General features: G+C 45.7%; 2 protein-coding genes and 1 long non-coding RNA gene across 5 annotated transcripts in view; 2 read left to right on the forward strand and 1 right to left on the reverse strand.

Moving 5' to 3' along the window:
• The window catches only part of LOC147115456 (uncharacterized), a 103134-nt gene extending 101810 nt beyond the window's left edge, over positions 1–1324 (reverse strand). Inside the window, exon 1 of the long non-coding RNA XR_015078623.1 lies at positions 1237–1324. This is a non-coding gene — a long non-coding RNA (uncharacterized LOC147115456). The remainder of the gene's footprint in view (positions 1–1236) is intronic.
• On the forward strand, positions 613–15315 carry LOC147115457 (eukaryotic translation initiation factor 5A-1-like). Of its 3 annotated transcripts, none has more exons than XM_085989728.1 (5): positions 613–705; positions 3725–3913; positions 8327–8431; positions 11008–11139; positions 12304–15315. In XM_085989728.1, exons 2-5 carry the CDS (start codon positions 3749–3751, stop codon positions 12367–12369), a joined length of 468 nt encoding a protein of 155 aa, XP_085845854.1. In that variant the 5' UTR covers positions 613–705; positions 3725–3748; the 3' UTR covers positions 12370–15315. The 3 variants fall into 3 exon arrangements, with proteins under 3 accessions (XP_085845854.1, XP_085845855.1, XP_085845856.1); XM_085989729.1 differs by lacking the exon at positions 613–705 and adding an exon at positions 720–741; XM_085989730.1 differs by lacking the exon at positions 613–705 and adding an exon at positions 940–961.
• Positions 15316–27189: 11874 nt separating this feature from the next.
• The window catches only part of rpl22l1 (ribosomal protein L22-like 1), a 25704-nt gene continuing 25642 nt past the window's right edge, over positions 27190–27251 (forward strand). Inside the window, exon 1 of the mRNA XM_085989733.1 lies at positions 27190–27213. Within this exon, the coding sequence (XP_085845859.1) occupies positions 27205–27213 (9 nt within the window). The 5' untranslated portion in view covers positions 27190–27204. The remainder of the gene's footprint in view (positions 27214–27251) is intronic.

The following is a 27251-nucleotide window of genomic DNA, read 5'->3' on the forward strand; positions in this document are numbered from 1 at the left end:
CCTCGAAAAATTCAATCAGATTGGTCAGACATGATTTACCCTTGACAAAGCCATGCTGACTATCCCCGATTAATCCTTGCCTCTCCAAGTGGAGACTAATTTTGTCCCTCAGAATCTTTTCCAATAATTTCCCTACCCCTGATGTTAGGCTCACTGGCCTGTAATTCCCTGGTTTATCCCTGCTACCCTTCTTGAATAATGGTACTACGTTAGCTGTTCTCCAGTCCTCTGGTACATCCCCTGTGGCCAGAGAGGTTCTGAAAATTTGTGTCAGAGCCCCTGCAATCTCCTCCTTTGCCTCACACAGCAGCCTGGGATACATCTCATCCAGGCCTGGGGATTTATCCACTCTCCCCACGGGATACTGCCCCGGGGGCCTGCTGAGCTTTTTTTTCCCCCAGCGTTTGCTGTTTTGTGATTTCGGTTTTTCCAGCCTCCCGCAGTCATTTTTTTTTGCTGTGTCCAGGTGTAAAATGGGGGGGAATTGGCAGAATCAGCAACTACACAGCAGGAGAGGAGCGTCAGCTGGCGGCGTGCTGACGTCACCGCGCAGCCTGCGTGCGTGCTGGGTGGGTGGGAGGAGCGCTGGCGAGAGGGGGTGTGGGCAATTGGTGATTAACAGGAACCCCTCCCCGGGGCCCGGCTGGCGCAGTGTTAATAGCCGCGCATGCGCAGCCGGGACCTTCTTGTCCCGACCGTTGGCGGGTGAGGCGGCAGCGCGCGCGCGGGGCGATTGGACGGGTAACGGTCGGCCCGCGGCTTCTCTCCTCATCCTCAGGCCAAGGCCGCCCAACCGGGCCGCAACTTTTCCCCTGAGGAAGGAGAGAAAAAAAAAAACCCCGGTTGTTTTTGTTTTAACCGTTTTTTTTTAACGAGGCCTATCGGGGCGGGGAGGAGAGGCCTCCTCCTCATCCTCATCACTCCGGCCGCCCGCCACCTCACTGAGGCGCGGGTGGATGAGGTGAAAATGTGTTTTTTTTCGACGGTTCGCGCTTGCTTCCCACCCCCGCCGTGGTGTTAGGGGGCCCAGAGGCCCTGCAAGCGGGAGGTCTGAGGTAACGCTCGGCCAACGCCGCCCCTGCCCTTTGTTTGCTGAGGGGAGATTGCGCGGCCGCTTTCTTTCTTTCTCTCTCTCTTCCCCCCCCTCCTCGGGAGAGGCAGACGGTTTGTAAGCATCGTGTCTCCTCCCCGCACCCGGTGTATGTGTGTGTTTCCCAACCCCACCCTTTCTCTTACCGGGCCGCTGGGCGATTCTCCGCCGCCTGCTGCCGTTTTTTAGGCCGCGGGCGCCATGCCGGCGTGATGGGGCAAATCGGCCGCCGGCCCTTCCGGGTCAGAGGTCACCCCATGCCGCTTTATAATCCAAAAAAAAAGTACAATCTATGCAATGTGATGATAATAGGTGGGATATTGGCTTAAATCGCTTCATGGGGTGCAATTCTGGTGGCCATGTTACAAAAAGGAGGTGGAGGAAGGATGTTCTTGCCATGGAGGGAGTGCAGCGAAGATTCACCAGGCTGATACCTGGGATGGCAGGAATGACGTGTGAGGAGAGATTGGGTCGATTGGGCTTGTACTTGCTGGAGTTTAAATGAATGAGAGGGGATCTCATTGAAACTTATAAAATTCTAACAGGACTAGACAGACTAGATGCAGGAAGGATGTTCCCGATGGTCGGGGAGTCCAGAACCAGGGGTCACAGTCTAAGGATAAGGGGTAGGCCATTTAGGACAGAGATGAGGAGGAATTTCTTCACCCAGAGAGTGGTGAACCTGTGGAATTCTCTACCACAGAAGGCAGTTGAGGCCAATTCATTAAATATATTCAAGAAGGAGTTGGATATATTTCTTAAGGCTAAAGGGATCAAGGGATATGGGGAGAAAGCAGGGACAGGGTACTGAATTTGGATGATCAGCCATGATCTCATTGAATGGCGGAGCAGGCTCGAGGGGCCGAGTGGCCTACTCCTGCTCCTAAATCTATGTTTCTATGAGGCATTGGAGAGGGTGCAAACAAGGATGAGACCAGAATTGCGAGGTTGTACCAATCAGGAAAGGTTGAACAGGCTGGCTCTTTTTTAAAAATTTCTGTTGAAAAGTGAGGGCTGACCTAATAGAGGTTTTTTAAAATTATGAATTAAAAACAAAATGCTGGAAATACTCAGCAGGTCAGGCAGCAGCTGTGCGAAAAACCGAATGAATGTTTCAGGTAGGTCGGTGATCTTTCGTCCGAGCTAGTTCTCTCACTGCTCCGGTGGGATTTGGACTCGCGTTTTCTGCATTATTAATCCAGGCCTCTGGCTGACTAATCCAGTTCTGACGAAAGGGCATCGATCTGAAAGGCTAAATGTTTCTCTCTCTCTCTCCACCGATGCTGCCTGACCTGCTGAGTATTTCCAGAATTTTCTGTTTTTATTTAAAATTATGAGAGGTTTTGATTGAGTAGACTGTGTTTCCACTTGTGGGGAAGAGCAAAACTAGAGGCCATCAATATAAGATAGTCACTAGGAAATCCAATAGGGAATTTAGAAGAAACTTTTTTACCCAGAGAGTGGTGAGAATGTGGAACTCACTACCACAGGGAGTGATTGAAGCGAAAAGTATAGATGCATTTAAGGGGAGGCTAGGTAAGCACACGAGGGAGAAGGGAATAGAGGGTCATGGTGCTGGAGTTAGATGAGGAAAGACTGGAGGAGGCTCAAGTGCAACATAAATGCCAGCATGAACTGGTTGGGTCGAATGGCCTGTCTCTGCCGTATATCCCATGTAAATGAGCTTTGCCCATTCTGTGGGATGGCCTCGACATCCTGGTCTTGACTAGCCAGGTCCACTGGGGATACAGCAGGCTGCATTTGGTCCCCTGCGTTCTAATTTCCTTAAAGTGCATCAGCAAAAATAAGTGTTAAATTGCCACTGGTGGCAAATGTTAAAATCTAAAAATGTCCTTGCTAACATGCCTCTGGTAATGAATCCTGAATACTGTGATCTGTTGCGGGGGGGTGTAATTTAACATGAGGGTTTCTTCTGTCTTCTCTTGTGAATCTGATTGGAAGTCTGAAGATACTGCCTTTAACAAGTGTTGGTAACCAGAGGGCACAGATTTGAGAGTTTTTTTACGCAGTGAGCTATGATCTGGAGTGCCCTGTCTGAAAGGGTGGTGGGAGCAGATTCAGTAGTAGCGTTTGAAAGGGAATTGGATATATACTGGAACAGGAACATTTTGCAGGGCTATGGGAAAGAGCTGGGAGAGTGGGGTTAATTGGATCGCTCTTTTAAAGAGCTGGCACGATGGCACTAAATGGGTTCTGCCTGTGCTGTATAATTCTCTAAATTCCCCTGCCCCCTCCTTTCCATGTGCTTTTACAATGCTTTGCATTTTTGCTGCAGTTGATGGGTATAGATCTCCATTAGTCACAGCACAATAGGTGAATGCATGATCGGGTGTGGCATTGAGCCACACCAGGACTAGTAGGGACATTGCAATTAGCCTGAGTGCCCCAGGGGGGTGAAAGGGAGAAAATCGGGCAGGGTTCCTTCCGATCTTGTTTTTAAACCGTGTTGTTTTAATCAATAAGAATCAGAGCCCTGGATTACCAGTAACTAATCTGGATTTTTTTTGTTGTGGATATGAGTTTTTAAAGGTTTAATTAGGGGCTACATGGGATGTAAATTTGTTTGGATTATTTTTGCCAATGTTGCCTGACTAATGAATTGCCTCTCTTCAGTGTCTCCACGAAAACACAAGAACCATGGATGACAATATAGATTTCACCACTGGAGACGCTGGGGCATCTGCCACCTTTCCGACACAGTGCTCCTCTTTGCGCAAGAATGGATTTGTGGTTCTGAAAGGGCGCCCCTGCAAGATTGTTGAAATGTCAACATCCAAGACTGGCAAGCATGGGCACGCCAAGGTCTGTAATCATCATTGATGCCCTGAATGGTCAAATCTGTGTGCTAGTTAGCAGAATTTGAATGTACTAATGTTGTTTTGTGAATTTCCTCTTTTTATCTCGCCTCCCCTCCATTTCTGGGAGTGTGAACACTTTACTAGGGTCCAGTTCCGTGGTACTGGGCTCAAATGGTCTTTTAAAGTCGAAGGAAATGAGTGTGTTGGCAGGTTATTTAACTGTGGAGGAACATAACTGCTATGCCTGATGTTCTTTCTCACACGTACTTTTTGAATATAGGGGATCTCTGGATAGCGGTCAACAATGGGAGCCTAAGCCTTCATTTTTCCTTTCTAACCTGGAGAGCTCTGGTCTGCATGACTCACTGGTTAGACATGTTGACCCATCAGGGTGGGATTCTGGTTGTGTTTTTAAAGTCTCTCTCTCTCTCTCTCTCTTTCCCTCCCCCTCTCAAGGCTTGAAGGGTTTAATCACTGCACTTTGGTGAGAGTTTTGATAACCCAGTATTAAGATGTTTGTTTCTTTTTATTCATTCACGGAATGTGGGCATCGCTGGCAAGACCAGCATTTATTGCCCCTCCGTAATTGCACTTGAGAAGGTGGTAGTGAGGACAGTTAAGAGTCAACCACATTGTTTTGGGTCTGGAGTCACATGTAGGCCAGATTGGGTAAGGACGGCAGATTTCCTTCCCTAAAGGACATTGGTGAACCAGATGGGTTTTTACGACAATCCGGTGGTTTCGTGGCCACCATTACTGACACGAGCTTTTTAAAATTCCTCAATTTATTTAATTATTCCCCAACTGTCATGGTGGGATTTGAACTTCTGTCTCTGGATCATTAGTCCAGGTTTCTGGATTACTAGTGCAGTACCATAACCACTTTGCTACTGTACCCCTACGGGCCTTCCCAAGATTGACCAGGAAGGAGTTAAGTGAGTAACTCTAGGGTGCTTGGGGATTTCGGAGTTGCAAAATGGAGCTTAGAAGGCATTAAATCTAGATTTGGGTGGTCAAGCTTCACTTGAAGTGGGTCCCATGTACAGTTTGTTTTACCAACATTTTTTTTCATTTTCTGGATGTGGGTGTTGCAGGCAAGACCTCGCTTACTGCCCCATCCGCAGTTGCCCTGAGAAGGTAGGTGGCCGCCTTGACCCGCTGGTGGTGGTTTGATACAACCGAGTGGCTTGCTAGGCCACTTCAGTAGGCAGTCAAGAGTCATGTTGGTGTGGGACTGGGGTCACATAGGTCCAGACTAAAGACAGCAAATTCCCTTCCTTAAAGGACACTAGTGAACCAGTTGGGTTTTTTATTTCCAAATTTTTTCAATTTTAAACTGAATTTAAGAAAAATTAAACTGCCATGGTGAGGTTTTAACTCCCAATCTCTGGAAAGATAGGAGCAGGAGTAGGCCATTCGGCCCCTTGCGCCTGCTCCGCCATTCAATGAGATCATGGCTGATCATCCAATTTCAGTACCCTGTCCCTGCCTTCTCCCCATATCTCTTGATCCCTTTAGCCTTAAGACATATATCCAACTCCTTCTTTAATATATTTAATGAATTGGCCTCAACTGCCTTCTGGTGGAGAATTCCACAGGTTCACCACTCTGGGTGAAGAAATTCCTCCTCATCTCTGTCCTAAATGGCTTACCCCTTATCCTTAGACTGTGACCCCTGGTTCTGGACTCCCCCGACCATCGGGAACATCCTTCCTGCATCTAGTCTGTCTAGTCCTGTTAAGAATTTTATAAGTTTCAATGAGATCCCCCCTCATTCTTCTAAACTCCAGCGAGTGTAAGCCCAATGGACTCAATCTCTCCTCGTACGTCATTCCTGCCATCCCAGGTATCAGCCTGGTGAATCTTCGCTGCACTCCTTCCATGGCAAGAACACCCTTCCTCAGATAAGGCGACCAAAACTGCACACAATACTCAAGGTGTGGTCTCACCAAGACATCCTTGCTCCTGTACTCGAATCCTCTCGCTATGAAGGCCAACAGAAGGACTAAGTAAATCAGAGAACACGAGTGGCTGTTTCATGGCACTGTTTCAGCACTTAAGTAGCAGTGCTAAATTTTAGAAATAACAACAGAAAATGCTGGAAAAACTCAGCAGGTCAGGCAACATCCGTGGAGAGAAATTTGAGTTGACGTTTCGGGTTTGACCTTCAAAACTGGAGAGAAAAGGAACTAGATCGAAGGCAGGGCTGCGATCGGACAAAAGAATAAAAGAACCAAAAGAAGTAAAAGAGATTAGAAGCTAGACGAGATGGTAATATGCTGGGATTAGGTGTGAAGTGTACTGGCAGGGCAAAAGATAGCTGCCAGGTGTGAGAGAAACAAAAGGAAAGGGGGGCGGGGGAGGAAAGGAGTGGAAAAATATAAGTAAAAATGAAATAGGGGCCGAGGTTATGATCTGAAATTGTTGAACTCGCTCCTTTCCTCCCCCCCCCCCCCCCCCCCCCCTTTCCTTTTGTTTCTCTCTCACACCTGGCAGCTATCTTTTGCCCTGCCAGTACACTTCACACCTAATCCCAGCATATTACCATCTCGTCTAGCTTCTAATCTCTTTTACTTCTTTTGGTTCTTTTATTCTTTTGTCCGATCGCAGCCCTGCCTTCGATCTAGTTCCTTTTCTCTCCAGTTTTGAAGAAGGGTCAAACCCGAAACGTCAACTCAAATTTCTCTCCACGGATGTTGCCTGACCTGCTGAGTTTTTCCAGCATTTTCTGTTGTTATTTCGGATTTCCAACATCTGCAGTATTTTGCTATCGTGCTAAATTTTAGACCTTGCTATGATCACGGCAGTTTTATGGTGACGGTGTCTATTCTAAATTGCATTTTGTGATTCTCTCAGGTTTGTAATTAGGCTTCTAGTTTAGGGTGCCTGTCGGACTAATAGTTTCTTAATTTAGAGCAGCATTAATGTTGAGCTTGAAGCTAGCCATATAGGCGATGCAGTTAGACACCCTGGAGACTTTCATTTTCATCAGGTTCATGGTGTTCCGTGCCTTGTATAACTTGCATTTTACTGTATGGTCTGTGTTTAAGAACACACTACCTGAGTGGTAGAGGGAGAGACACTGCACGTTCACATTTAAGCTGGGTTTATAGGGTAATTGCTTCTTCTTGTGACTTTGACCAGGCTTGATCTAGTTGCTATTGATCTAGTTGCTACTGGGCATGGGCCTACAGCATAAATTTGCAAGCTGTGTGTGACTAGTGTTGGAAATGGAAAATGTCTCACTGCATGCAGTACAGGATACTTTTTGTATGGTTGGGAGGAAACTGTACCCTGCGCATCTGACTACTACACCTATTGTTGCAAGGGCTGCTTGACGTGGCTACTGTATGCCTGAAATAGAAGGTGTTCCATTCCCAACATTAATTTCCTTCATGAGCTCAAATTTTCAAGAAAAGCTGGAAGACAATTTTTAATACATCGAATGAGATAAACTTTCTGCCGTTACTGTGTATCATCTGTTGTCTTAATGGATAATGTTCTCAAAAATCCACTGTGGTTTAATTTGACAATGCATAATGTTACCAAGATGTTGGTTACTAAACATGTGTCGCATTCAGTTAGTTTGAGTTGTTGGACCTGGTCTGCAATCTGGAATAAATTAAGTTGCGGAACCTGTTTGAGCTTTTGTAAACTTGTTTTTGAGAGCCGCTTGCACACACACACACAGTTCGCAGTATTTTTGGGGTTTCAAAAGTGTGACACTTCTCAGACAAAATGCACCTACTGGTGATTTCAATGAGCTGGAACTGGCTCTCCCTGGCCTACAGGTGAGCACCCAAATGTAACCTCTTCAAAATAGTAGGAGTCTCTGGTGAGCAGATACTCTCTGTGACATGACATTCCTATTAAGCAAATGTCCTAAAAATTCTTGCTAACTTTCAGAATTATATAGTTCTTTGTCTAGAATTTCTTTTTGACTTGACCTTTAGGTTATAATTTGGGCAAAATCCTGATGTGCAGGCAAGTAGGCCCGGGCTAGTCCTTGTTGGAGCTTGGTTGCTTAAGCGCATTGGCGATGTGGTGTGTTGGCCCTTGCAGGCGTGAGAGGCAGGACAACTTTTGTTCTGTAGAATGCTGTGATTAGATTTGCAGCTTTATACAGCATGGTTGTTACTGAGGATTCAGTAATGTTTGTAAAATTACACCCTACAGTTCAGTTATAGATTTTTGTCCTTCCAAAATTGGCTTGCATCTGGAGAGAGCTGTATAACCATGACGAAGTACTGGTGCTGGGAGCCATTTTGTTGACTTATTAAGAGCATTGCATAAACGCATGGCACATTTGTTTTTTTCCCTACAGCTTGTTGGTCCTAATGTACTAAATGTGCCCAGTAACAACACTGGTACAGAATTGAACGCTGCATGGTATATTTACTATTGTATATCTTCCCAGGTTCATATGGTTGGCCTTGATATATTCACGGCAAAAAAGTATGAAGATATCTGCCCCTCCACCCACAACGTGGATGTCCCCAACGTCAAGAGAAACGATTATCAGGTGAGCTCCTGTGACTAATTAAAAGGTTCATGCCGGTGTCAACATCATCCCAGGAAAAAGGTCCACAAGATGCTTTCTGCTCATTCTGGCACACCTTTAGAATTAGAACCATGTCCAAATGTTCGTGCTCTTGTTTATCTTTTGTTTTAACTTTACTATCTGTAGGAATCAAAAGTTTTTTTTAAACTTGCTACATTAAAATTGGCGTGAAGTTGAGACTTGAGCCCTTTGCAATTTGGTAATTGAATTTTAAAGAGGATTTTCATGCGATACCCGTGTGGGGGGGAAACTGGGGCAGCTGCTTACACAAGTACCAGTTTTGGGTGACTGAAATTGTCTGCCCTGTCTGGCTTGTGTCCAGTTTGTGGTGACTTGCGACTGTTTTTCACACATGTAATTGTTAGCCGCTGGTTTGGCCTGGCTGGAAGGGGCTCCTGCCGGGGGGGGGGCGGATTTCATGATTTATTCGGGGTCATGGGAAATTGGAAGTAGTAACTGGAGTCCGAGGTTTCACAGTAAAACCTGTTGGTCAGTTTGGAGAGTGGAAATGACTGGCTAAGCAGCGGGTGAAATCTCTACTTAACAAATCTGCATTCCCGTGACATGGGTAGTACGGTGGCAAATTGCCCTTGCAGTTGCTGCAGAGTTGACAATTACAGAAAAGTAGCTGTATTTAAATTGTTAATAAATTGTGAAAATACAGAGAAGCACCCATCCACCCTGAAGATTAAATTCATGAGGAAGACTGGATTTATTTGGGATGGGGTGGTGAGTGCGTTGAATTTTGGGACTGGTCAGACGGACCGGTGGTCTGCGCATTTTATGTATCCCAGGTTCAGTCTGCAGTTTGCTGACTTTGGCTAAACGGCGGGGGTACCACAATTAGCCTAGACACCCCCCCCCCCCCCCCCCCTTTTGTTGAGGAGAGTAAAAGTTTGTTGGGTTCACTCTTTTCACACGTTGCGCTGGAAGTGTGTGTATGGATGTTGTTTATTGACCTTGGCTGTAGGACAGTGTATGTTGATTCAAACTTGGATAAGAAATATCTATAATGACGTAACTCGCTAATGGAACAGAAGTTGAGGGTTTGGCTTATTGGTGGGGGGTGGGGCTGGCTGAAAGGGCTATGGAATGGGCAGTTCAATATGGGGGCGGAGAGCTAATTCTGTTTGGGAGGAAAATTTAAGAAGTTGGGAGCATACTGAAAGATGTTAAAGGATTTGGAGGAACAAAGACCTCGGGTGCGAATGCATACTTCCTTGAAAATGCTGGTAGATTAAATTAATAAAGGCCAATAGTATTACACTTTTATAAGTGTAGGCGTGGAGTACAAAAGCAAAGGTGACACATTTGTACATGGCACTGGTTGGGCCACAGTGTGACGTTTTGAGTTCCCCATTCTGGAAAGGATGCCAGACTACAGTGTACATTCAGCAGGTGATGCCAAGGATGAGAAACTGTAACAATTGCATCTCCTGTGGCTTTCCCTAGATAGTCGGAACAAAGCAAACTTTCCTCGGAGCATCAGTGTAGGTGTGGGGATCGAGAGCTTGTGAAACTCCACCCAGGGGTAGAAGTATGCAGCTGTCTCTCTCTCCAATGGCATATAAGGAGTGTGACATATGTGGCAAATGTAATAATAGATGAGACGTGAGAGATTCTGGGATTGTTTATATTGGGACAGAGAAGGCAAAGAGGAGATTTGAGGTGTTTAAAAATAATGGAACTTTTTCCTGTGTCTTTTCCCCTATTTGCCTCATTATGGAAATGCTAGAGCATGAAATACTTTGCCACGGGTGGTAGTTGAGGCAGAGATTATCGCATCTTTTAAGGGAAGAGTAGACTGATGCACTTGAATCAGTGGAGGGTCTAGAGGGAGAGACAGCTGTAAACTTGCACGGTTATGGTAGGACCTCAGAGGCTGGGAACCGTGTGCAGCCAACCTACCCAGGGAGGCAGTGCAAGTGGAGAATGTTACAAATGTTAAGAGGATAATGGTTACATTTTTGACAGGGGATCGGTCTGACTGTAAGAGGTCTGTGACCTCGAGCAAAGATCAGATTGATCCTTTCCAGTCCTGTATAATCCTGCCTTTTCAAAGAAGATTGTGACATAGAGTGGCTTTTTGTTTCTGTGTGTCTAGTGATTGTTTCGTAGGTAGCCGTGGTCTTTTTGAGCTTGCTTAAGAGTTGGGATGAAATTGGCCGTTTTTCCCTCGGGAGTCAGCATTACCAGTGGTTTTGGGATTGCACTGCCTTATGAATGGGGTGTACACTAGGGGGCTGGTGGTCTTTTTCATGTTGGTGTGTAAGATGTGATGTGATCTCTTTTTCCCCCTTCTGGCAGTCAAGCAGCCTGCTAACGTTCACTATTGAGATTCAGAATGTGAATACCAACTGCTTTGGGGTGGGGGCAGCCCCACTATTTCCTCTGTACCCCAGCAATGCCTTTGGGTGGGTGGGGGGAAATTCAATAAAAGTCTGTACTGACAATTGTCAATGATCAGCCAAAATCCTGCAGCAGATGTTCATAGATTTCTACAGGAGCTTTGTATTAAACTGATTTTTTTTCTCTAGTTGATTGGAATTACAGATGGCTACCTCTCTCTGATGATGGATAACGGTGACATACGTGAGGATCTTAAGCTGACAGATGGTGACCTGGGAAAGGAAATACTACAGAGATATGATGCTGGGGAAGATCTCGTGGTAAGGAGAGCTGGACGTGAAATGAGGATACCTTGTTTTTTGTGCTTGTACACTCGCAAAATGTCACCGCCTTGGGCCATTCACAAATTCAGGGGCTATGTTTATCAAAACAATAGTGAATGTAGAGTGGAAATTAAGTCACCATGTTCAGTCCAGTATCTGACTTTCTTCACATTGTAGATTAAATCCAACAACTATTTGGATGTGTGGTGAGGAGAATAATCCAGGGTTTGTGCTCCTGATCACTCCCAGCAGGGGGATGATGGTAGCAGACAGGATTGGGTTTGTTGAACAGCATAGCTCCCGTCAATGCTCGGTGTCCAAACTTGCATCTGAAAAATGGCCACTTTGGCGAGGTGTAGGAAATGGCCTGCAGGGCGATGATCAGCGAGGAATCGGTGCTTTTCAGGAGGGGGTGGGGCTGGGGAACCCTGACATGTACAGGGGTGGAATGGGTCACTTTCTTGCATTCAGAGTGACTGTGGTGCAGATTAAATATTCTATCAGGCACTGTCCCAAACTGCCGTATACCTGCTTGTGAGTTACTGCTCCTGTGACGTGACTTGCGTCGCTGAGCCAAACTCCCAGCAGGCATTCCGTTTGCCGTGTTCACATAAAGGCAAATAAAAGTGATCAGGCTGACGCTGCATCTGATATTGCTCACGCATAGTAACCCAATGGTGTGAGGTGCTCAACTATCTACGCATTTGGTGGATTGATGATTAAGGCACTTTGTTTCTGCTAAAGTCAAATAGAGATGAGCAGGAGGCAGGTCCTGGTCCTTGCCTCCCAGATTTGAGTTATATTTGCTTTCCTTGGCCATGTCCAAGCCTGAAAATCTAGAGTTTTGTCACCAAGTTGTTCTTTACTCTGCCTATTGACTTCTGTTCATATCCGGTGCACTTGGATGCTTCCTGCTTGTTGAAGCAATTGTTCTAACTTCTGCTTTTAATCTTGGGATTTTGACATTACCAGGTAAAGCTCACAAACTTTATTGTGGATCTTTGTGGTTGCTATCCAATGTGTCAATTGAGAATTTGAACTTTGCAGTTAAAGGAGGCTGGTAATCTCTAATGGGATTCCTAATGAGTTATAATATTCCTATTGTGCACCGATCGGTGTCTGACTCGTCTTGCTGATGTTTGATTTTCCCCATCTCCCTAGATCACAGTCCTGTATGCCATGAATGAAGAGGCAGCTATCGCCATCAAGCCAATGACCAAACAGTAAACGTGGATCAAGAAACCAGACCTGACCGCTTAGGCCAAAACCTTGGCTCTTAATTGGGTTAATTATCGCCAAAGTAATGGCCTTCACACCATGACCTCATTTCCTTAGAATTTTTTTCCAAATGGCGCCGGACTGGACCCGACCTTGCTGCCCAATCAGCTGACCAGTCGTCGCTGCGGGCTGATCGGCATTGTACTAAATCACGGGTGCTGGTGCTCCCAAATAAAAGCTTGGTGATGTAAAGTTTGCTGCCCTTGGTCCTCTTTTGTTAGCAGAACCGGCCTATAGAGTGAATTCAAAAAGCCACCTGTCCTGTGATTGGTTTGATGTCCATCCGCCTTGGTTAGTGGGCTTTCCGGCACAATACACCTAGCGGCCAAGAGCAACTAACTGTATTACCTCGGTTATACTCCCGCCAACTTTTCAATTTTTTTTGTTGGCTTCTCATGTTGTAAAACTCCGCTAATACAATGTCGACGCTTGTCCTGGGCAGACAGGATGGGCATTGCGAATGTTGTACAGGCATTCGAAAAGAGCGCCGATGAGAATCTGGGGACTGGGGGTGTTATGCTGTGAAATTTCACTCGAGGCCTTTGTCACCAGACTGATTTGAAAAAAAAATAATAAAATTCAGTTGCTTATTTCTTATATTGTATTTATCATGCAATGGTATTAAAATGAGTGAAGCATTTCCCTGGAACTACTTGTCTTTGTGAGGTGCGTTTGATGTTGGGTTTATCAGATACAAGATGAATTGTTAGCAGTGCTGTGGTGGTTTTAAACACTTGTGCCAGGGATTGGAGGGGGCAGCGCTGTTTGAAGAAATCTTTTCATTGTCTGCCTGTAGCTGTAATGCTCACCAATGCATTCCCTCTCACGCCAAGGTGGATCAGTCCAGCACTGGGTTGTGTGTCTTCAAAAGAAAATGTTGCATGTTCACACCTGAAATCCACTGGTATTTTGCATATTTGGTCGGTGTATAATTTTAACTTGATGCATAATGGATAGTACAGAAGTTCCAAGAGCCTGGTTTTGTCAACGTACACTTCCCCACCCACCACCTGTGAAGTGGAGGTGCTACTGGGCTCCATCTTTCCTGGTTTCCTGTTTTTGTAGCCTGTTGGCTTCTGAACAATCACTGTCCTAGTGTTTTGCTTGTGCTACATGTATGCAATTTAACAAATACTGCTTCATAGTTTTCCTGAAAATACGTACTTTGTGTCTGAGCACTTGGATGCTGGGCTTTCCACTTCAAACATCGTAACAAGTGCTTTGTGGTTGGGATATTATATATATAAAATAATAATATGGTACAGATTTGTGTAGTGGTAGTCTTTTGCAGTTGTGCTGCAAAAATTAAAGTTTTGGTCCAGGATGTGTGCTACGTTTTTAATTGCCCTTCCTAATGGTGCAGAAATGATTTTTTTGGTTGCAGTTGGTTAGGCTACGACTCCAGTGCTTTACGGCACGCTGCCAAAGGGCAGTTACTTTCAAAAATGTTCTCTGGGTAGCAGAGTGGGTTGAAACCCGTCACCCCTTTCCCACTGGGACCTAGGCTCGCATTGATTTTAATGAAAGTTCCTTCTTGTGGAACAAGTTGAGGCTGGTGTAGACTTGACAGTGTACAGCTGCCTATAGTAAATTGGCAGTATTGTTGGGGGGTTGGTGCAGGAAATGGAAAGGTCACACTGTTGCTGTAACTGAGCTTTAATCTCCATCTGCACATGGAATAGCACAGCACAGCACAGAAGTAGGCCATTTGGCACATCTGGCCAGTGCTGGTTCTCAAAACGCTACCAGTTAGCCCCACTCTCCTGCTCTTTACCCATAGCCCTGCAAATTTTTGCTTTTCACGTATATAGCCAATTCCTTTTTGAGCGTTACTATTGAATGGGCTTCCGCCCCCCCATTCAGGCAGTGCATTTGAGATCCTAACTTGCTGAGTTTAAAAAAAAAAAAAAAGTTCTCCATCTCCTGGCTTTTTTTTGCTGATTTTTATCTTAAATCTGTGTCCTCTGCTTACTGACCCTCCTGCCAATGGAAACCGTTTCACCCTATCTACTCTATCCAAACTCTAATTTTGAACACTTCTATTAAATCTCCCCTTAACCTTCTCTGCTCCAAGGAGAACAATCCCAACTTCTCCAGTCAGTGCTTGATTGGGGGGCAAAATGGAAATGTTTCATTCGTTCCCCAACACCGAGGTCCCTTTCCTGTTGAGTGCAAGGTTTTGTTTTGCAAGTAGAGTGTTGAGTGGTTCCTGGAGTCCTCGTGGCTCCCTGCTGTTTGGAAGTTTTGTAAATACAGTACATACTGCTTCAGCGAGCATGAATGAATGGAGTCATTCTCCATACCCTGCGGCACATTGAGCTGGGAATAGATACACAAAAGATCCTCATTTGGTTTGAAGAGGCTCAAAGATGCTTGTCTAAATCAAATAGTTGGCTAAAATGCAGTTATCCAGGTTGCCATCTTGAGCTAGTTTAATGTGCTCCACCAGACTTGACTGCAGCAAGCATATATGGGATAAACATGGTTTTGTAATGCAATTGAAACCCACTTCACTTTACAAACCAAATTCACATCCACAGTCCAGACACAGAAATATAACTGGGAAATAGACGGCTGCACAGAGAGCATTCCTAATATTTCCTTTGTAGTAAAAGTGCATTTCTCCAAGGTTCTTACAATTTGGTGTTGCATTGTAGTCTCTTTTTGAACTGGGTATTGGTGTTCTTACATGCTTAATTTGAGCAATAGATTGGTCAGGCTAGTAATCTCTTCCTTTTTTTTTGTTTTTGGCAACTTCTAAGGGCTCAAAAGAGTGAAAACTGTAACAGCTGTTTAAACTGAATGCCTGTGATGCCATTTATAAAGGAATGATGCTAATGCCGATTTGAGTTTTGCACAAAACCTGTAAACTCTGATTAAAACTTGTTCAGATAATCTGCTGTCCTGACTAGTAAATTGTTATTATTCCTCTAAGTTCATTTCTGCGACACCTTTGGTAGAGGGAATACTCTGTACGGCACGGCCAGTGGCGGACGGGTTCGAGCGCACACTCTTCTGTTTGGCTGGCAGGATTTCTTGCTTGTGGCTGCTATCGGTGATCCTCTGCAAAAAAATGCATCTCTGAGAGGACAAGGTTTGACTCACCAGTGATTTTCTCCATGCAGTGAAGTAACCTGACACTCTTTGGATGCTCTTGAATCATGGAATGATACATCACAAAAAAAAAAGCTATTTGGCCCATCGTGCTTGTGCTGGCTCTTTGAAAGAGCTATCCAATTAGTCACACCCCTCTGTCCCATAGCCCTGTGGTTTTTTTTTCCCCCCTTCAGGTACTTAACATTCCCTTTTGAAAGTTTCTGTTGACTCTGCTTCCACTGCCCCTACATCTGATGTGTTTAAAAAAAAACAAATCCTCATGTCTACTCTAATTCTTTTACCAATCACCTTAAATCTGTGTTCTCTGCTTACTGACTCGTCTGCCACTAACAACAGTTTCTCCTTATTTACTCTTATCAAAACAGTTCATAATTTTGAACACCTTTATTAAATGTCCTTTTAAGCACCTCTGCTCTAAGGAGAGCATAAATGAAATCCCGTATCCCTGATACTATTCTTGTATATCTCTTGCACCCTCTAACACCTTGACAGCTTTTGTAAAGTGGTGCCCAGAACTGAACGCGATTCTCCAGCTGAGGCCTAACCAGTGTTTTATAATTTCCTTGTTTTTGTACTCTTGTGCCTCTACCAAGCCAGCGTGTGTGAGGTACCAAAGAACAGTTGGGAGCTGTGGGACAGTACTCCATAGCCATCATGGCTGGAAGTGGATCCCAAGCATGGTTCTTGCCCCATTGTTGGTTAGTGTCTGAAAGGGAAAATGGTGGTTACTGTTTTGGGTGGGACCATTCAGCATTCTTTAACCCTTCGAAAGAAAACTGCATTGTTGTACATGTACGAGCAGCCTGACATATACACCTGTACATGTACAACAATGCAGCTTCCTTTAGAACGTGATGAAAGGTATCCTTGGTTCAGATTTATAGTTACTGTACCAACATCTACCAAGGCAGCATTTGATCAAGTGGGGCATCAAGGAGCCTGAGTAAAATTGGAGTCAATGGGAATAAGGGGGAAAACACTCCTCTGGCTAGAGTCATACCTAGTACTAAGGAAGGTGGTTGTTGGAGGCCAATCATCTCAGCCCCATGACATGGCTGCAGGAGTTCCTCAGAGCAGTGACTGAGGCCCACCCATCTTCAGCTGCTTCATCAATGACCTTCCCTCCATCATAAGGTCAGAAGTGAGGATGTTCGCTGATGATTGTTCAGTTCCATTCGCAACTCCTCAAATAATGAAGCAACCCATGCCAGCATGCAGTAAGGCCTGGACAACGTTCAGGCTTGGGCTGATAAGTGGCAAGTAACATTCATACCACACAAGTGCCAGGCAATGAGTATCTCCAACGAGAGAGCCTAACCACCGCCCCTTGACATTTAATGGAATTACCATCGCCAAATCCCCCACCATCAACATCCTGGGGGGTCATCATTGACCAGAAACTTAACTGGACCAGCCACATAAATACTGTGGCTACACAAGCAGGTCAGAAGCTGGGTATTCTGCACTGAATGTCTCACCTCCTGACTTCCTAACGCCTTTCCACCATCTACAAGGCACAAGTCAGGAGTGTGATAGAATACTCTTCACTTGCCTGGATGAGTGCAGCTCCAACAACACTCAAGAAGCTCGACACCATCCAGGACACAGCAGCCCGCTTGATTGGAACCCCATCCACCACCTTAAACATTCACTCCCTCCACCACCGACGCACTGTGGCTGCAGTGTGTACCATCTACAAGATGCACTGCAGCAACTCGCCAAGGCTTCTTCGGCAGCACCTCCCAAACCCGCGACCTCTTCCACCTAGAAGGACGAGGGCAGCAGGCGTGTGGGAACACCACCACCTCCAAGTTCCACTCTGAGTCACACACACCATCCTCACTTGGAAATATATTGCCGTTGCTGGGTCAGAATCCTGCAACTCCCTCCCTAATGGCACTGTGGGAGCACCTTCACCATAAGGACTGCAGGACCAAGAAGGTGGCTCACCGCCACCTTCTCCAGGGGCAATTAGGGATGGGCAATAAATGCTGGCCTTGCCAGTGACACCCACATCCCAGGAACGAATAAAAATTACCTAAGTCAGCTGCAGAAATTGTAGGTTCTATTTGGCCCTTTAAATGTCTACTCATAATTTGTGACTTATCTTTAGCCAGAAATAGTGATATCCTTTATGGGTGGGAGGTGGTGTCATGCTTTGAGAGTACAATGGGGGTGAAATTGGGCTTACACCCCGCCCGATTTTTCTTTTCCATGCACTTCAAGGGAACAGGCCGACTGTGTAAAACGGGCAGCCAATTCGCTAGCGCCCAAAGACCAATTTCTCACCCAATGTTTCTCGGAGAGACTGGGTTAAGTTTCAACTGGCCCTCTCACCAACCTTTTCAGTAATACATAGCGCAAGGTACATGTATCAATATCTCGTAGGTCATCCCGTGTAAAACTACAAGATCTGCGTTTATATTGGTGAACCATGTCCTGAAACTGCCCCAGTTATATCAGAAGGAGTGTACATAAGGTAAGAAATAAGAGCCGGAGTAGGCCATACGGCCCCTCGAGCCTGCTCCGTCATTCAATAAGATCATGGCTGATTTTCGACCTCAACTCCACTTTCCCGCCCGATCTCCATATCCCTTGATACCCCTAGAGTCCAAAAGTCTATCTATCTCAGCCTTGAACGTACTCAAAGACTCAGCCTCCACAGCCCTCTGGGGCAGAGAATTCCAAAGATTCACAACCCTCTGTGTGAAGAGATTCCTCCTCATCTCGGTCTTAAATGGCCGACCCCTTATCCTGAGACTATGCCCCCTAGTTCTAGACACTCCAGCCAGGGGAAACAAACTCTCAGCATCTACCCTGTCAATCCCCTTCAGAATCTTGTATGTGTACTGGCAGATACTTATACAGTGGGCACAGTACTGGGTAAATCTCCGATGGAAGTTTGGGAGGGGGCCAAGCTTGGTTGGCTATAGCTGGTTGGGTGGGAAAGCTTCTGCCAGCTGCTGTTGGTCATGTTTCAGGCAGCCGTTGCTTTTATCGGCAGCATTTATATTGGCGCTTGAAAACTGCCGACTTGGCACAATCTACATATAGTGACTGCAAAACAGGCTCCATGCCGCACTATGATTGATCTATATTTCCCCTCCCCCCCCCCCCCCCCCTTTATAGCTCTATCAGGTTACAAATACTTGGGGGGAAATGGCAACAACTTACACTGATACAGCATCTTTAACAGAGTAAAACCTCCCAAGGCGCTGCATAGGAGTGTTATAAAACAAAATTTGACACCTAGCCACATAAGGAAATATTGGAAGGGCTGACGAAAAGCTTGATCGCAGAGGTAGGTTTTAAGGAGGAGAGAAGTGGCGAGGCTTTGAGGTCTCGGGAGGAAATTCTAGAGCTTAGGTCGTAGACAGCTGAAGGCACGGCTGCCAATGGTGGAATGAAGGAGATTGGGGATGCACAAGAGGTCGGAATTGGAGGAGCACTGAGATCTCGGCAGGTTGTGGGGCTGGTGAAGGTTACAGAGATCGGGAGGGAGAAGCGCATGGACTGATTTGAACACAAGGATGATCATTTTTAAATTGAGGCGTTGGTGGACCGGGAGCCAACGTAGGTCAGCGCAGGGGTGATGGGTGAACGGTATTTGGTGCGAGTTCGGATCCGGGCAGCAGAGTTTTGGATGAGCTCAAGTTTAGGGATGTTGGAAGGTGGGAGGCTGGCCAGCAGAGCATTGGAATAATCAAGCCGAGAGGTAACAAAGGCATGGATGGGGGATTCAGTAGCACAAGAGCGGAGGCAGGGGCGGAGACGGGCGATGTTACAGAGGAGGAAGGAGGCGGTCTTGGTGATGGAGGGGATATGGGATCGGAAGCTCAGCTCAAGGTCAAATTAGACGCCAAGGTTGCGAGTATCGAGTTACAGCGAGTCTACAGCACAGAAACAGGCCATTGGGCCCAACTGTCGGCATCTATGCTCCACACGAGCCTCCTCCCACCCCTCTTCAGCTAACCCCATCCTATTCCTTTCTCCCTGATGTGTTTATCAGGCTTCCCCTTAAATGCTGCGACAGTAATGCCAAGCCCACCGTCTTGTAAATCATGAGACAAATTTAAAAATCATGAGGTTTGGTAAGAAATCATGAGTTGCTATTTTTTTCCCAACCCGACCCCTTGCTGACCTTTGCTCCTGGACAGTAACTGCATTTGGCCGTCACTAACCGATTACTGACATTAGGCCATAAGAAATAGGAGCTGGAGTAGGTGGATCGGTGGCTCCGCTGTCACGTCACTCGCAGGCCAGCCTCGCTCTGCTTTTGACTGTTAATCTTTCCGGAACATAACCTCCTCCAGCCCTAATGCAAGTCTTTCTTTCTTTCCAACCAGTGTTCTGTTTAAGCAGCCGTGCAATGCTCTGGAGGTCCCACGCAGCCGGCTCACCGGTTTTTAAAGGGAAAAACTGCCCCTTGTTTGGAATTTTGAAAAAAATTTACAGTGAACACTGCCTAGAACCCTCCGCGATCTCTGCGCTGCTCCAATTTGGGCCTCTTGCATATCCCAGGTTTTAATCTCTCCACCATTGGCAGCCGTGCCTTCAGCTGCCTGGGCCCTAAGCTCTGGAATTCCCTCGCTGAGCCTCTCCGCCTCTCTCTCCTCCTTTAAGACGCTCCTTAAAACCTCCCTCTTTGACCAAGCTTTTGGTCACCTGTCCTAATTTCTCCTTATGTGGCTCGGGGTCAAATTTTGTCTGACAATCGCTCCTGTGAAGTGCCTTGGGACGTTTTACTTAGTTAAAGGCGCTGTATAAATGCAAATTGTTGTTGTTGGTGTTATCGACTTCTGGCCAATTAATTTCCTTCTTTGAGATAACATAACATGTAAGCCAGTGTCCAACACTCTTCAATGTATCAGTGTAATTAAACCACAACAGGCCAGGAAAGATTGAAATTAATTGTTAAAATGGCTGTTAATTTATTGGAACATTGTGCTGCAAGCAAAAACAAAATATATAAACCCATATAGGAGCAATGGCTACAATCCAGCTGCATATGTAGAATTTTGCACAGTCAGTAGGCTATTATCTGAAGAAATTGTAGGTCTTAAAACCAAGAACGTATTTAACTGGGTGGAGAATGAGATTATCTCATGTTTGCAGTGACTGCTACCCCCCATGACTCTGCAAGCACCAGGTCAATACTGCGAAGTGATACATTTTGGTCGAAAGAATGAAGAGAGGCAACATAAACTAAAGGGTACAATCCTAAAGGGGGTGCACGAACTGAGAGACCTGGGGGTATGTGTGCACAAATTGTTGAAGGTGGCAGGGCAGGTTGAGAAAGCGGTTAATAAAGTTTACGGGATTCTGGGCTTCATGAATAGAGGTATAGAGTACAAAAGCGTGGAAATTATGATGAACCTGTACAAAACACTGGTTCGGCCTCAACTGGAGTATTGTGTCCAATTCTGGGCACCACACTTTAGGAAGGATGTGAAGGCCTTAGAGAGGGTGCAGAAAAGATTTATGAGAATGATTCCAGGGATGAGAGACTTCAGTTACGTGGATAGACTGGAGAAGCTGGGGTTGTTCTCCTTAGAGCAGAGAAGATTGAGAGGAGATTTGATAGAGGTGTTCAAAATCATGAGGGGTCTGGACAGAGTAGATAGAGAGAAACTGTTCCCCATTGGCAGAAGGGTCAAGAACCAGAGGACACAGATTTAAGGTGATTGGCAGAAGAACCAAAGGCGACATGAGGAAAAACATTTTTACTCAGCGAGTGGTTAGGATCTGGAATGCACTGCCTGAAAGGGTGGTGGAGGCAGATTCAATCGTGGCTTTCAAAAGGGAGTTGGATAAGTACCTGAAGGAAAAAAGTTTGCAGGGCTACGGGGAAAGGGCGGGGGAGTGGGACTAGCTGAAGTGCTCTTGCAGAGAGCCGGCACGGGCTTTGGATACGTGACTTTCTATGCCATCATCTAAGTTGTTAATAAATACTGTGAATAGTTGAGGCCCCAAAACAGATCCTTGTGGGACACCACTCGTCACATCCTGCCAATTTGAGTACTTGCCCATTATCCCCCCTCTCTGTCTCCTGCCGCTCAGCCAATTTCCTAACCAGGTCAATAATTTGCCCTCAATTCCGTGGGCTTCTACCTTAGTTAACAGTCTCTTATGTGGGAATTTATCAAATGTCTTCTGGAGACTTTATCAAATGCCTTCTGCCTCAATAAATCACAAGACATTCACATCACAGTCAATAGAGTGTGTTGGATCCTTACCTTGTGCGCTTAAGACCACGCTCCCCACCTCCAAATGAAATCGGGGAGATGAGCATCAACCGTCATCAGTCTCCAGTGGCCTGGAGACCCTGCTACTGCTGTTACTGCTGCACCCCTCCCCTCTCCCTGCCACAAGCCGGTTGCCCGGGCAACAGCAAACGCTCTTCAACGGACGGTTGCGGGAGGTAGCGGCCGATGCAGGTGTTTTCGCGGGTTAACCACCCCCTCTCCATAATCTCCCGCTAATCCCTGTGTTGTGGTGTGGAGCCAAGGGGTGATCTTTGGGCCACCCATCCCGCGGAGGTTGCTCAATAGGCCTAGGTACCCCCAGTCCCAGGCTGCTTTTTGGGCCCGGGCCGCTCACGCTAATTAAAAAATGGGGCTCGCTCCCCCCGCCACCCTTCAGTTTCGCTGCCGCGAACAGTTGACGCCCCGCCATCCCCTAGTCACTCTCTCACTCAGAGGCTGCTGCCATTTCTAACAGGCTGAGAAGAGGCGGTTCCATGGCCAATGGCGTTTTTTTCTGCGCCTGTGCAAATCGATGTATATTTTTTTCAAAGAAAAAATCCAGAGATTTAGGCGTTCCATCACGAGTGAAGCTTTATTTCACTCTGAAATCGCGTCTCTCGCGATGGAATCGCGTCGAGTTCACAATACTGCACCTATACTATTCACCTCGACCACTCCCTGTGGTAGCGAGTTCTACATTCTCACCAACCTCGGTAAAGAAGTTTCTCCTGAATTCCCTAATTGATTTATCAGTGACTCTTATATTTATGACCAGAAGATGCTGGAAACAGTCAGCCGGTCAGCCAGCATCTGCGGAGAGAGAAACAGAGTTAACGTTTCAGGTCGATGACCTTTCGTCAGAACTGTTTCTCTCTCCACAGATGCTGCCTAACTGGCTGACAGTTTCCAGCATCTTCTGGTCATAAATATAAGATGGCGGGGGAGTGGGACCAGCTGAAGTGCGCTTGCAGAGAGCTGGCACAGGTTCGACGGGTCGAATGGCCTCCTTCTGTGCTGTAACTCGCACCAAGTCCCATTCACCCATCACCCCATGGCTCCTGGTTAAGCAACGACTCAATTTCAAAATTCTCATCCTTGTTTTCAAATCCCTCCATGGCCTCATCCCTCCCTATCTCTGGAATCTCCTCCAGCCCTAGAACCCCACCGAGATATCTGCGCTCCTCCAATTCTGCCCTCTTGAGCATCCCTGATTATAATCGCTCCACTATTGGTGGCCGTGCCTTCAGCTGCCTAGGCCCCAAGCTCCGGAATTCCCTGCCTAAACCTCTCTACCTCTACTTCCTCCTTTAAGATGCTCTTTCAAACCTACCTCTTTGACCAAGCTTTTGGTCACCTGCCCTAATTTCTCCTTATTGTACTTCATTGGCTGTAAAGCGCTTTGAGACGTCCGGTGGTTGTGAAAGGCGCTGTAGAAATGCAAGTCTTTCTTTATCTGGCTCGGTGTCAAATTTTTTGTCTTACAATATTCCTGTGAAGCGCCTTGGGACGTTTTACTATGTTAAAGGCGCTATATAAATGTAAGTTGTTGTTGTTGGTGTTGTAACCATTCTGTGATTCTATGATTTCCAGCATCCGCAGTAGTTTTGCTTTTGTTATATGTGTGACCCACAAGTGGAACATAAGAATTAGGAGCAGGAGTAGGCCACTTGGCCCTTCGAGCCTGCTCTGCCATTCAATAAGATCATGGCTGATCTTCTACCTCAACTCCACTTTCCTGCACTATCCTCATATCCCTTGATCCCCTTAATATTCCAAAATCTATCGATCTCTGTCTTGAATATACCCAACGACTGAGCCTCCACAGCCCTCTGGGGCAGAGAATTCCAAAGATTCACCACCCTCTGAGTGAAGAAATTTCTCCTCATCTCAGTCCTAAATGGCTTACCCCTTATCCTTAGACTGTGACCCCTGGTTCTGGACTCCCCCGCCATCGGGAACATCCTTCCTGCATCTAGTCTGTCTAGTCCTGTTCGAATTTTATAAGTTTCAATGAGATCCCCTCTTAGGTAAGGAGACCAAAACTGTACACAATACTCCAGGTGTAGTCTCACTAGGGCCCTGTATATTTGTAGTAAGACATCTTTATTCTTATACTCAAAAACACCATCAACTGGTCCAGGCAGCGGGCGGTCGAGGGGCTTGTTTGGCCCGACTGCCTGCCTCTCTTCTGCGGCCACGTTCGCGCCCGGGTGGCCCCGGAGACAGAGCACGCGGTGTCCGCCGGCACGCTCGAGGCCTTCCACGACCGATGGGCACAACGGGGACTGGAGTGCATCACTCCCCACCGCCCCGGCCAACCAATCTTCAATTTAATTTGATGAGTTTCATAGAAACATAGAAGATAGGAGCAGGAGTAGGCCATTTGGCCCCTCGAGCCTGCTCCGCCATTCAATGAGATCATGGCTGATCATCCAAATTCAGTACCCTGTCCCTGCCTTCTCCCCATATCCCTTGATCCCTTTAACCTTAAGAAATATATCCAACTACTTCTTGAATATATTTAATGAATTGGCCTCAACTGCCTTCTGTGGTAGAGAATTCCACAGGTTCACCACTCTGGGTGAAGAAATTCCTCATCTCAGTCCTAAATGGCTTACCCCTTATCCTTAGACTGTGACCCCTGGTTCTGGATTCCCCGACCATCGGGAATATCCTTCCTACATCTAGTCTGTCCAGTCCTGTTAGAATTTTATAAGTTTCAATGAGAGCCCCCTCTCACTCTTCTAAACTCCAGCGAGTATAAGCCCAATCAAAATGTTTTAAGTTTAGTTACAGTCTATTTGTTTGTGGGTTGCTCAAAATAGTACAGTCAAAAATCCTCTGGAGCATCTGGTCTGGGTCCAGCCTGTCATTTTTTTTGAGTCAAACATATTTATTTAAATATGATAGTACTTGTTACAACTCATCAATTACATAGTAAATCCATACCAGCCTGTCATTTTTTTTTGAACCAGCGATAGTTAGATCTTCAGTCTACCTCTTTTATTTAAATCTGGTAGTACTTGTTACAACTCATCAACTACATGATAAATCCATTACATTCATTAACCACAATAAGGCTAAGCCTTAAAAAACAACAGCTTTAAGATTAACAGTACAAATACAATAATAAATTTTTTCAGACAAAAACAATGTCAACAATACAGGTACCCATAATAAAAAAAAAATACATACCAGTCCTACTGGCAATCTAGTAACTCTTCATTTTTGCTTGGTATAACCTGTTGTCCTTTTTAAAAATTTTAACATTCAAGTACAAACAGTACTTATACAACTCATCAATTACATAGTAAATCCATACCAGCCTATCATTTTTTTTTGGTTCTCATTCTTTTATTTAAATCTGGTAGTACTTGATACAACTCATCAATTACATGATAAATCCATTACATTCATTAACCACAATAAGACAAAGCCTTAAAGAAACAGCTGTAGGATTAACAGTACAAATGCAGTAATAATTTTTACAGACAAATCAACAATATTAACAATACAAGTACCCATAGTGAAAAACAATTCCACACCAGTCCAACTGGCAATCTAGTAACTCTTCGTTTTTACTTGGTATAACCTGTTCTTTTTTTTAAAATTCAAGTACAACAGTACTTATACAACTCATCAATTACATAGTAAATCCATAACAACGTAAACTCGAAGAACAGCACCTCATCTTCCGATTAGGCACTTTGCAGCCTTCCGGACTCAATATCGAGTTCAACAATTTCAGATCATAACCTCGGCCCCTGTTACATTTTTACTTATATTTTTTTCCCACCCCTTTGTTTTGGGTTTTCCCTCCCCTCCTTCCTCTTTTTTTTACATGGCAGCTGTCTCCCATTCTGCCAGAACATTTCACACCTAATCTGAGCTGTCTTTTGTCTCTTTACTAGTCCTGTCACCATCTCGTCTGGTTTTGAATACCTCTTAATGTCTATTCGCTTCTTTTGTTCCCTCCCCAGCCCTGCCTTCGATCTATTTCATTTCCTTTCCAGTTTTGAAAAAGGGTTAGACCCGAAACGTCGACTCTATTTTCTCTCCACGGATGTTGCCTGGCCTGCTGAGTTTTTCCAGCATTTTCTGTTGTTATACCCAGCCTGTCCCAAGCAAAAATGAAGAGTTACTAGATTAATGTAAGAAGTCACACAACACCAGGTTATAGTCCAACAGCTTTATTTGAAATCACAAGCTTTCGGAGCGCTGCTCCTTCTTCAGGTGAAGTGCTCCGAAAGCTTGTGATTTCAAATAAAGCTGTTGGACTATAACCTGGTGTTGTGTGACTTCTTACATTTGTCCACCCCCAGTCCAACTCCGGCATCTCCACACCATAGTTACTAGATTGCCAGTAGGACTGGTATGTATTGTTTTTTACTATGGGTATGTAAGAACTGGGGTTCCTAGCCGAAGAATTGAGATCGACTCAGAAAATCAAAAACAATAACATTTAATGAACAAACGAAGCTGTACAGGAAACTAGGATACAATGCAAATAGGTCTGGTCTGCTTGAAAGCCTCTCTGGAAACTGCTAGAAGGTTCCAAGCTGAACTGCTAGCAGGTTCCGAGCTCTATTGCTAGAAGGTTCCGAGCTCTGATGTCATGATGTCATCACGTTCTTCCCGCCGTTGAGAGATCACGTGACGGACGGCATGACGTCATCATGCTGAGTACAGGAAAGAAGCCCTAGTACAGTTAACAGATACATTAAAGGTGCAGCCCCCAGCTGTACCACATTGCTGTAAAAAGGAATTATATACAATTGTCCGTAATCCTCTGGTGGTTCCACCGCAGGTACCTGTATTATTGACATTGTTTTTGTCTCAAAAAATGTATTATTGTATTTGTCCTGTTAATCCTAAAGCTGTTTTTTTTAAAGACTTAGCCTTATTGTGGTTAATGACTGTAATGGCTTTATCATGTAGTTGATGAGTTGTAACAAGTACTACCAGCCTCCCTCTCTTCCGTGGCCATGTTCGCCGCCCGGGTGGCCCTAGAGATGGAGCACGCGGTGTCCACCGGCGGCGCTCGAGCAATTTCGTGACCGGTGGGCGCCGCGGGGACTGGAGTGCATAATTAGTTCAAACAACCAAATTTTAATTTGATTTGTTAAGGTTTATTTAAAGGGTTATTAGAGTTTTGTTTACAGTTTATTTGTTTAACTTATTTGTCTCGCAAAAAGAGGAACAAGTACTACCAGAGTTGAATAAAAGAGGTAGACCAGCCTGTCATTGTCTGGGGGGGGGGAAATGAGAAGCAGAAACACGTGGCCGCGCATGACGTCACCCTGCACCGGCCCCGCCCCCCGAGCAGCGTGCTGACGTCAGGACGCAGACTTCCACCCACTCTTTATAAGGCGGCGGCGGGGCGGGCGGCGCTCTTTTTGGGTCCCGGCCGCGGCGGAGCAACATGGCGCCGGTGAGTGAGTGAGAGTGAGAGTGAGAGTGAGAGAGAGG

This window comes from Somniosus microcephalus, chromosome 6, assembly GCF_052327205.1.
Source record: "Somniosus microcephalus isolate GS21.2 chromosome 6, FLI_Smic_1.0, whole genome shotgun sequence".
NCBI classification, from domain to species: Eukaryota; Metazoa; Chordata; class Chondrichthyes; order Squaliformes; family Somniosidae; genus Somniosus; species Somniosus microcephalus.

Coding starts and splice junctions, on each gene's coding strand:
- LOC147115457 (XM_085989728.1), top strand. CDS start 3,749: ATGGATGACAATATAGATTTCACCACTGGAGACGCTGGGGCATCTGCC. Junction 3,914..8,326: donor GCAAGCATGGGCACGCCAAG/GTCTGTAATCAT, acceptor ATATCTTCCCAG/GTTCATATGGTTGGCCTTGA. Junction 11,140..12,303: donor ATGCTGGGGAAGATCTCGTG/GTAAGGAGAGCT, acceptor CCATCTCCCTAG/ATCACAGTCCTGTATGCCAT.